This window comes from Aulonocara sp. 'chitande type north' Nkhata Bay, linkage group LG18 (genome assembly GCF_057382095.1).
Source record: "Aulonocara sp. 'chitande type north' Nkhata Bay isolate Kocher_YH1m ecotype deep benthic linkage group LG18, A_spYH_male_GT1.1, whole genome shotgun sequence".
Taxonomy (NCBI): domain Eukaryota; kingdom Metazoa; phylum Chordata; class Actinopteri; order Cichliformes; family Cichlidae; genus Aulonocara; species Aulonocara sp. 'chitande type north' Nkhata Bay.
In genome coordinates this window covers 20149079-20160019 of record NC_141361.1, presented here as the reverse complement: position 1 = coordinate 20160019, position 10941 = coordinate 20149079, and the positions used below count along the sequence as shown (strand labels likewise).

Sequence of the window (10941 nt, the reverse complement as noted above, 5' to 3'; positions counted from 1 at the left end):
GTCATTAATTTTATGACTTTAGACTTGACTTGAAATAATGTTCTAAGACTTGTGACTTGACTTGGACTTTTACACCAATGACTTGGGACTTGAATTGGACTTGAACCGGTTTACTTGAAAAGACTTGATATTTTACCCCAAATATAAAATTTAACATGCATATTATATAGAGATTGAAAATGTGACGTCATTCACGGGTAGAACCGCAAAGGATTCTGGGAACTCGTGGCAAGCGGTACTAGCGCACGCAGGCTTTCAATTAAAATCAGTTACACAGCGATAAAAAGAAACACAAAAATGTCAAGAAGCTGTTGTGTTATTAACTGCAATAGCCGGTCGCATGACAGCCACGGGAAGCCGACGGGTAAAGAGATCGGTTGTTATCGGATTACGTCGTTGAAGAGAAATTGTTCGAGCCATGTTTCCGAAGTAACAAAGATGCAACTGGATTGCAGCCATTCAAAGATCAAATATAACGTCCCAGAACACTCCAGCTCACAGGTTAGTCTGCTCCAAGCATTTACACAAAGGTCAGTCTGCTGTTGTAGTTAATGCGTCATTTTTCTTAACATAATTGGTGATATAGGTTACAAGCAAGTCTGGCTGTGCATAAATAGTGAATTGTCCTGACAGAATATTGTGTTTCGCTTCTGTTATTATGGTACACTGACAAAAACATATACTTTTATTCACAGGGTAAAACAGTTGTTTTGTATCACTAATTGTCCAGTGCGATTACAGCATACAATATTATTGTCACTGCTACATTTCTGTGATGCTACCAGAAATTATTTCCACTACTAATTAATTACCGTTGAGCTCAAAGGTCCTATTAATAAACGGTTAACGAATGTGTATTTATGACGACGATTTGTGAGACTGGTAAACTTATGATAAGTACGATGGTCTTTACTTTCTACACGGTGCATTTCAAGGTCCTGCACCCATCCGTCGGTAAACTGTACCTGGGCTTGTTGCAGTGACCGGAAGTTACTAAACTTCATGAGTGTATGCACTCACTCCAAGAAGCGTATAATTATAAATATGCATATAAATATGCTAAGATGAGATAGCTGACTTCATCTAACTAGCAAATGTTTTCCAGGCTACGTTGGTGATGCAGTTTTTTTTTTTTAAATTATATATTTTTTAAAATATCATTTATTTATGTATGATATTTTTGTCATGCGATTTTAAAGCCGGTCCTACAAGCGCATCCAAGAATAACATGCAGCTTATCTCAGAACTGTCGGTGAAAATTATTCTTGGAGCTAGGTTTAATTGAGCTGCATTTTAAAGAGGTGCAATTTCACAATTTGTGTATATTTTCTAAGTTCACTATTTTGTCATGTGTTGAGAAAAACACAGATTTAAAAATTACATGGTCTAATATTTACATTTAGCATATAACTGCAACATGCTTTTTTTCGTTTTTTTTTTAAAGACTCGAAAGGACTTGAAATTCAAAATTTCAGACTTTACTTGGACTTTTACACCAGTGACTTGAGACTCGACTCTGACTTGCCTGACATTACTTGAGACTTGACTTGAGACTTGAGGATAAAGACTTGAGACTTACTTGAGACTTGCAAAACAATGACTTGGTCCCACCTCTGTGAAAATGTCAATAAAGTGAGCTTTATTTTATCAAACACCTGTTCTGCATGGTATGCTCTGGAGAGAAGAGGAATGACAGCTGGACTGGTGTGACAGAGGAGGACGCTAGGGACAGGATGAGGTGGATTCAAATGATCCGTTGTGGCGACCCCTAAAGGGAGCAGACGAAAGAAGAAAAAGAAGGGAGTACTTCTCTGTGCATACTACGTTTCCCAGGATGCCTTGCGTAAATCTACATCATTCTGCGTCAACACCGCGCTGTGCGTGGAGTGACGTTTCTGTAGTACTGGCTAAGTTTGGCTGTTCCGAAACCGACTGTAATGGCCTGTCCTGTCAATAACACGGGTAGGTTATTTTATTTTATTTTTTTAAATTGAAAAAACAACAACAACATTTTAACAGTTTAATACTGGTAGTATTATTCTCAATCGTCATCAGCTCCTGTAAGCACAAGCTAACTGTGCTGACTTTTAATGTTACTTATAAAGGCTCAGACGTTTATAAGTGTAGTATCTTTGTTTTCGTGTCATTCGAACTCTCTTTGCACTTTAACTCAAGCCAACTGCACAGTTATTTTTCTATCTTTAACTTAACCAAGCTAACTTCAAAGTTAGCCTCGTTAACAGTAAACAAACTACCACCGGAAGGACCGAGCTGCTCCTGTGACGGTCCTGCGAGGACAAGTCCTCAGTTTTATCTTTCATATCAACAGCGTTTAGATTTAAGGTTTCGATTTACATGAGAGGTTGTTGTAAAACGAAGACCTTCGTTTGCAGCAACATTACGCCACCTAGTGCAGGGCTCTAGACTTTTTTCTTAGGTGCACCAGCACAAATGTGAGGTGCATCCAAATTTTTCAACCGAATCTCTTAACCCCACAGTTTTACATGTTCACTTGAAAAAAATTCTGTCCATACAGACAATATTGATTTGTAATTCTTTATTTGGAGCACAGTTCTACCAGAAAGATAAGTTACTGAAAAAGTGCTTGTGCTTAAGTGCTTTGGCACTCTTTGGCAATATTGTAGGCAATGTCAAACGTAATCATCATGTCGGACTCCTCTGAAGGCCTGTTTGCTGCTGCCTGCTGCAAAAAGGCATGGGGAGAGGGGACACTTGGGTAGTGCATTTATCACATCATATAATGTGTTTTCAGGATACACTGTGCGTTTTTAGCGTTTCGATTTGGAACGTATTAGCAGGACTGCCATGGTCTTTCCAAACTCATGACAGTAAATGCAGTTCATCATGTTGTCAGCTTTACTGTATCTTAGCCAGGGAAACGGGTCAAACCACTCTCTTTGAAATACACTACATATACACTTTCCCCCTTTTACTTTCAGTGGGGTCTGGCTCGGAGTCGATCGTATGTGGCTCACTATCTGATGCCGTCTCCAGACCAGTGTTAGGCATAACCTGAGAGGTTGATGGTTCCGTGTCAGAGCACTGGCTGTGAATTTCACATGGATCGGGCCTTAACTTAATAAAAAAGTTATAAATCGTTCTTTTCTCATTACCCACAGCTACATCCACAGCCTAGGCTACTTACTAGGACTGGGTATTGTCAATGATTTATATAATCAGTACGATTCGATTCAATTTTGACTCTGACTGGTTTAGACCACGATATGGGAAAAATGTGTGTCTGACCACACAGAGACTTTCACAGTTTAGGATACTTTTTTTTTTCTTTTTTTATTTGAACGGCTGGTCGCACCGGTTGGACCTAGGATTTTTTTTTTAGTTGCACCATTGAGAAATTAGGTCGCATGTGCAACCAAATTGGTCACACTCTAGAGCCCTGAGCATCCAAAATTGCTTCAGTTATCTCTCTCTTTTTCTTCCTGTGGGACACCACTTCTGCCTTCTTGCCCTCCATCATTAAACCAAATGAGCCGGTCACGCAGGGCTTTGGTTTGACCAGCGATGTAGCATATTCAGAGAAGATTCATCATGCACTTTCAAAGTCTTGTCACAGGACAGCGCAACTGTAGTGTAGGATGCAGTGTGATTTTTTTTTTTTTTTTTTTTTTTTTTTTTTTTTTTAATTATTATCATTATTATCATTATTATTATTGAAGGCTCGTTCCTCCTGGATGGAAATATATAAATGTGTTTTAAAAGCTAATAAGGCTCCCTGACTGCATTAGTGCCCTTTTATTTTCTATGACAACAGCAAAGCATTGGACAAAGAGGTGGATTTTTTTTGTTTTGTTTTGTTTTGTTTTGTCTTGTCTTGTTTTTTTTTTTTTTACTAAAATTTCAGCTGAGCAGCACGGTGGCATGGTGGTTAGCACTGTTGCCTCACAGCAAGAAGGTCCTGAGTTCAATTCCACCATCAGGCCGGGGTCTTTCTGTGTGGAGTTTGCATGTTCTCCCCGGGTACTCTGGCTTCCTCCCACCGTCCAAAGACATGCAGCTTGTGGGGATAGGTTAATTGGATAATCCAAATTGCCACTAGGTGTGAATGTGCGAGTGAATGTGAGTGTGAATTGTTGTCTGTCCCTGTGTGTTGGCCCTGCGACAGACTGGCGACCTGTCCAGGGTGTACCCCGCCTTTCGCCCTATGACAGCTGGGATAGGCTCCAGCGCCCCCCGCGACCCTGAAAAGGATAAGCGGAAGCGAATGGATGGATGGAAAATTTCAGCTTCAAGAACCACCTCCTACATATAAGATTCAGTAACAGAAATCCCACAAGAAACTACTAAGGAACAGTGAGGCATAAACCCTTTACGAGAGCAGCTCCCAAATGTGGGTCACTGCTCGACCTGGATACCTCACTGTGACCTGACCTGCAGGTCTGGAGGCATTTTCGCAGGAGTGGCTCAACGAGGCCAAAGAGAATTACGCAGCAGAGCTGACCTTTAGTGCGATGAGACGCAGCAGTGCAGCGAAGATCTGAAATAACTTTGAGGTCCTGCACACAGCTGAACGGTAAATATTTTGCAGTTTAGATGCGAGTGCTGACCATGTGTGCACAATCAAGCATGCGCTGATTAATGCATGTGGAGTTCTTTGCTCTAATGTGAGACTAAATGAATACAGCACATTTGAATCAAGATCTGTATTCAGTGCATCATTACGGCCCTATTGTTGATTACTATTGATTACATTGTTGATTACTAGCCCAGACACTGGGTTTGTTTTCGGTCATTATCTTGCTGTAGGCACATACTAGGCACATACCAAAGGGCACTGCAGAATGCTGTGGTAGCTGTTTGGGTTCAGGGTGCCTCTTACTCTGTACAAGTCACCGACCTTGGATCCAACAAAACAGCCCCAGACCATCACACTTCCTCCTCCATGTTTGACAGTTGATGCCACACACTGTGGAACCATCCTTTTGCCTACTCGAAGCTGTACAAAGATCCTGTGTGATGAAGCAAAGGTTCCAAATTTTGATTCATCAGTCCATAATACCTTCTTCCAGTCTTCAGTACTCCAATAGCGGTGTTTCATGGCCCAGGCAAGTCCCTTTGTTTTATTCTGGCATCTTAGCAATGGCTTTCTTGCTGCAACTCGTTCTCTCAAACCTGCAGTTCAAATTCATAACGGTTGTGAACAACAGGGTTGGGACCAGAGTAGATGAACTGGATGGACAACCAACTTTGTCAAGTCAGCATTTGGCTTAAGTCACTTTGCTATGTCATTAAAAAACAACATCATACAGACTGTGTCCACTAAACTAAAATCAACACTAATACCCGTTAAATGTAAATTTTAAAGGGTACTTACAAAAGTCAGTCCACCTTTACAACAAATTCAAAGAAAAAAAAAGTTGCCTTAAACCACAATTATGAACCAGTATGCACGATTGCAGCTATACACACATATGGAAGGAGACACTACATAAATATTTGTCTCAGATTGCAAAGGCAAATCACGAGAAAAACAAAAGATATCACTCTGGGTGCAGAAGTGGACCCATGAGGCACGTGTGCTGCATTTTCTGCACGTTTTAAATGGTGCCGTTGAAATCCACCAAGTGAACAGGTGAAAAAACACAGAGCTGGTAAAACATAAGATCAGCTGTGAAACTATATAAGGGACTGGTAAATTTTAGAAACCAGAGAGACAAGTGGAGAAGAATCAAAGGTGTTTAAGTTGGAACACTGAGGGCAGCTAAACGGGTTCTTCAGTTCACTTAACAGAGTCTGTAGCATGGGTGTGAAGATAAATTAAATTCTATTGTTTAGGAGGAGCACTAACTCTAGCTGTGTTTTCAAATTGACGTTGCTTTAAAATAACACGTTAAATGCCTGTTGCGTTGCCGTATTTTTCTCGCACCTCTAAGGGAGGACCTAAGACACCAAGCAAGAATAATAAGAGAGGGCGTGTAGGTAAATAAAGTGATTTCGTTCAGAGACTGGTTTAACATTCATTTCTCAGAATGGGCACTGCCTACCCCAGCCACCACTTCTTGTCTCTAATGGAAAAATAGTGAATTTCTTTTGATGTGTTTACTGTTTCGCTCTCGTAGCGTGCAGCCTTAGTTGACTTTCTTCCACGCTCAGCCCTTTCCCTATGACGATACACCTCAGCTGCACTTTTAGAAGAAGATGACCTTCAAGGCTTTCTGTCCACAAAACCAGTAGGATGTCGTTTAGCTTGTTGAAAGGACATATTTTATCAAATTCCATGACCTGTTTTCTTTTTCTTTTTTTCTCCACTAAATCCTACTGAGTAGTTTAGGTACTTAAACCTGACCAGACTCACACTGCAAACTCAAAGGAAAAATAGAACTTAAAGCAGAAAGCTCCTCTATGCTTTGGCTCAGGAATTGACCTTCTTCACATTGAAGTGTCCCTGTGTGACACGTGAATGGCTCATATTGTAAGGTGCTTCGAGGTTTTAGTGAGATTGGAAATTTCCATTTACCATCTTGTTTGACTTGCCTCTGCTTTATCCAGAATGCCAATGAAAGGGACCAGATTATGTTCTCATATTGTGTTATTCATAAATGCAGCTTCACTTATTTCCAAATCATCAAAACCTTTTTTGCAGTTTATTTTACTTGATTGAGAGGTAGTGTTTTAAAATGAATTTTTATATTATTGGATCACATCACATTGTTCAATTCCTCAAATTGAAATAGCCAGTAATGGTGAAGTTTATCTTGTGATAAACTATGAGACTTTTGATTTGGTAATGTGGTACTGGAAAGTATCGTTAGTTTAAAGAAAAACTTTTTTTTTTCCACCAGGAATATTGCTTTCAGATAATTAACAGCACTATGCATGCTACCTTACTGCCACGCTTTCATTCCCTGTTGTGTAATTTCAATAGAACATGCATGTTTCTGCATAATAATTGTTGCTTAGCTGGTTTCAGGTTGTTTTGTAGGTAATGTTCCTCCAGCAGTATTGTGTTGTCCATGGATTCTTCCACTGGTTTCACCTGGTTGTAAATACCCTAAGGTATCAGAAGATGGTGGTAAACTTTAATTCTCAAAGCTCAAATAAAGAGGTGTTGTAACATCTAAAACATGGCTGAACATCACAAAGAAAATGGGAAACGGTGAGTTTATGGAAAAAGCAGCTTTGCTGTAATGCCAGAGATTTGTAGTGCGCTCGAGTCACCATGAAGAGTTTCACTATGCAGCGGATATTCCCCTTCACAAACTGGCACATTTACACTCCAGTCATTTGCCTTAAAATCATCATTTTATTATTACAGCTTAAAAAGCTGTGACATTGTAAAGAGTTGGAAAATAAGGGTTACAGTTAATAAAATAATTAACAGATGTCTCCTCCTTCCTATGTGGTGACTACAATGATTTTGCTTACAGTGCATCCAGTAATTACAGCTTGGCACACCTACTGTTGGGGAGTTTCTCCAATTATTCTTTGCAAAACCTCTCTCTCTCTCTCTCTCTCTCTCTCTCTCTCTCTCTCTCTCTCTCTCTCCATACATATAGATAGATAGATATAGTTTTGTTTTCTTTACCCAGTCATGTTTGCTTGGAGACAATGCATGCCATGTACATCATGCTTCCTAAAATTGATTAAGAGTAATTTGTGGATATTATCAGTCTCAGTAAATCTTAATTTGTTTTTAATGCTTTGTTCCACTGCATTGAATGACGTGACAAATTTAGCTCATCTTTTTTTGCTTGGGAACATTTCTCTCTGGTAAAGTCTGCCTGTCTAAGTATCTGGCTCTCTATTATACCCATTTCTCTAAATGTGACATATTTTCCTGGGATTTAGCCTCAGACTTCTTTTTCTTGCTACAAAATCTCCACATTTGTTGAAACTGGCCAAAAAGCTCCTTCTTTTAAAGCCATTTTGGATGGAAGCTACTGTTTGGCATGTAGTGTTGTGTTTTCCTTCTTCTGGTTCCCTAAAAATAGATGTATGCAAGTTTGAACGTTCCTGTCGGAGGTTTTTTCCCTGCCTCTAAATGGTCTTTGAGTCTGCACGTAGTTAAACAAAGAGCGTGGGTTATTTTACTTAACAAAGTGTGTGCAGTTTGCTTTTATCTCTGCCCATCTGATACACAAAAACGTGTTCTGTGCTTGACTTTCTGACTGTTTTTTTTAAGTAATAAGAAAAAATTCTAGTGGAAGTTTAAAGAGTTTAAAAATCCTAATCTTTTTTATTAAAGAGAGCTTCTGTTAAATATATTTGGTATTAAACATTATCATGCCATGACATTTTTCTTTTAACTGAAGATGGTTCAGATTTTAAGTCTATCTGCCCAAGGAGCAAATCAAACAAATCCAGTTTGAATCCTTCAGAAAATGATTCTGTTACATGATTACATGATGAAGCTTCTTTTTTCTTTTCTTTTTTTATAGTAATGCTGCGTAATTTGTTTGTTTGTGTCTTGTGCTTTATCTTTTTAACCATCAGTGGAGCTGAACCTCACCCTCCTCCCTCTGGAATGGCTTCTGGGCACCTGGGAGTGTGATGAACCAGGAGAGGGCTCCTTCCCCACCATAAAACCTTTCCGTTACACAGAGACGCTGCATTTCAGTCATGTAGGACAACCAGTCATCAACTTCATGTAGGTTATATGAAGAAGTGGCAAATCAAGTAATAACAGATATTTATAGATTGGAACATTTAGTCAATATAACTGCAAGGTCACTGGCTGTTCTGCACGTCAGAATATCTTACGAGTGAACTGTGTGACTTTGAGTTCAGTGTTTCAAGAGAACAGACTCATAAATTATGCTTAAGTTTAACACGCTGGAAAATGTCTTTTGTGTAAGTTTTAAGTTTGTGTATTTCATTTAAATTCAACTGGAATAAAATTAATAAAATCTGCCGATAACAAGAGCTCGTCACCGGACGTCACATGATCTTCCACTGATGTCGTGTTTTACAGGTTCAATGCATTTCATGCCGAGTCTAAGAAGCCCCTGCACAGAGAGTGCGGGTTTGTTCGAATGCAGCCGGGGACTAACAGAGTGGCCTTCATCATTGCACAGAACTCAGGTGAAATTCACGTCATTGTATTCACTTTTTTTTTTTCATCAGATTGGACTCTGGTTCAGTTGTAAAGGTCATGTGATGTGATGAGTCCCGATGTACCTTTTGTAAATGTGCATCAGCCTCGCTCGTCATCACCAGTAACCACCCCACAAGCCTGTAGGCCCTACAGCCTGATGGGGTGTTGTCGTCACAGGATTTTGAAACTGATACCATTGATGTGTCCACCAGGAGGCTGAGGGGTAACACTGGTCTCAGCACTGGTGGCCACCAGTATTTTTAAATGAAGGTGAACTGACAAAATGTTTAAAAATGTTATTACAGTGCTGGTAATTTTCTTTTTTTGCTCTGGATAAATCCTCTTTAGGGGACCAAAAGTGTCTCTCAGTGCAAAAAACAACACAATAATGTCTGGATTGCGTTTGGCTGGCTTTTCCTGATATTCAAGCTTACAGGGCCGAGTAAATGTGTTTTACTCATCTGTGTTTTCCTGCTATGACATTCAATAACCACAGGAAAGAAAACTATTTCAAACAGTATTTTTTCAAAGCTTACTGCAGTGATAAAAAGCTTTTATTAGATCACATTTGTGGCAAATTAATTATTTTTTTCCAGTGATTTACCCTTCTTTCAATACCCACACGATACCCCTTGTGTCGTCTGCTGCAGGTCTGGTGGAGATCGAGGAGGGAGAGCTGACAGGGCAGCAGCTGAGCCTGCAGTCCCTGCAACTAGCCCGAACCTCTTTTGCAAAAGAGCCTTACGTAAAGCAGGTAAAGACGCACTCACTGAGCTGCAGAAATAAGAGGATTAAATATGACACTTGGCCATCAAACCTCTTGTGATCAATAAATTGACTCCTGCTCGCTTTCCCCTCTTTAGATTTGCAGAGTGTTTCAGCTCCGGTCTGACGGGAAGCTGGAGCAGACAGTTTCTATGGCAACAGACAACCAGCCCCTGATGCAGCACTTGCGCATCACCTACCGTCGATCGTCTTGAGCAAGCAGGAGGGCTTCTCATGCACTGAAATAAGTTTCCAGATATAAAAATATATCTGGAAACACTCGATCAATAATTCCAGCTGTGCAAGAAAAACATAAACAAATCTACAGAGATATACCTCTATACTGTTATGTGGTAAAAAGGCTGTGGTATAACCTGTTGAACTGAAATAATCAAACTTAATCTTAACCACTAGTTAAACATCACAGACAATATCAGGATGTTCATGGTGTATATTTAATCTGTAAAGCTATTTCAATGTGAAGATAATAGAAGTACTATATGTGACTGTCACTGCACTATCATAAAATTGTAAGCTAAAGCAGCTGGAGACATTGCACTGTCCTTTGAATGTGGGCTTCAGGGGTTTTTTCTTTTACTGAGTGGCACTATGTAGAAAAAAAAAGGACTATTTAAGGCCACTGTTTTCACATATGTGCTCACAGACATCCATGTCTGCGTGGGGGCAGCTTCGTGTGCTGGATAAATTAAATTACTCATTTTGTCTTTGCTTGTTTGAGTCTATTAATGCGTTTCTGTCCTGATGGATGATACAAATCTGATTAGCGTGTGTTAATGCACTGCAACACACAACATCGGCGCTGGAAACACGAGAAGACACTGCAGGCTGACACACGATGACTGTTACAGCCATGGTTTTTAAATAGAAAGCGCCATATAATGTAAACACAGAGCTAAGATTGTGGAGCACCTTGAGGAACAGTTAAAGCTCTGATGTCTTTAGTTGCGTGATATTATAAATCCTCGTGTAAAATTCTATTTTTCGCTCCGTTTTCTTGCCTTTGTAAGAAGAGGGACAAATTGGGTAAAGGAAGCGACTAATTCCCTGCAACAAAGGGGTCCTGTTAACACTTTTTCCACCAG

General features: G+C 39.8%; 1 protein-coding gene across 1 annotated transcript; it reads left to right on the top strand.

Moving 5' to 3' along the window:
• The first annotated feature begins 72 nt into the window (after positions 1-72).
• thap4 (THAP domain containing 4) lies at positions 73-10563 on the top strand. Its single transcript, XM_086270749.1, has 5 exons — positions 73-1962; positions 8473-8626; positions 8951-9060; positions 9724-9827; positions 9937-10563. The coding sequence occupies exons 1-5, from the start codon at positions 1938-1940 to the stop codon at positions 10051-10053; spliced, it is 510 nt and encodes a 169-aa protein (XP_086126875.1). The 5' UTR covers positions 73-1937; the 3' UTR covers positions 10054-10563.
• The last annotated feature ends 378 nt before the right edge of the window (positions 10564-10941 follow it).

Bases quoted from the DNA above. Each gene is read 5' to 3' on its own strand.
- thap4 (XM_086270749.1), top strand. From the start codon at position 1,938: ATGGCCTGTCCTGTCAATAACACGG. The intron at 1,963-8,472 runs GTAGGTTATTTT...TTTAACCATCAG, and splicing joins CTGTCCTGTCAATAACACGG to TGGAGCTGAACCTCACCCTC. The intron at 9,828-9,936 runs GTAAAGACGCAC...TCCCCTCTTTAG, and splicing joins AAGAGCCTTACGTAAAGCAG to ATTTGCAGAGTGTTTCAGCT.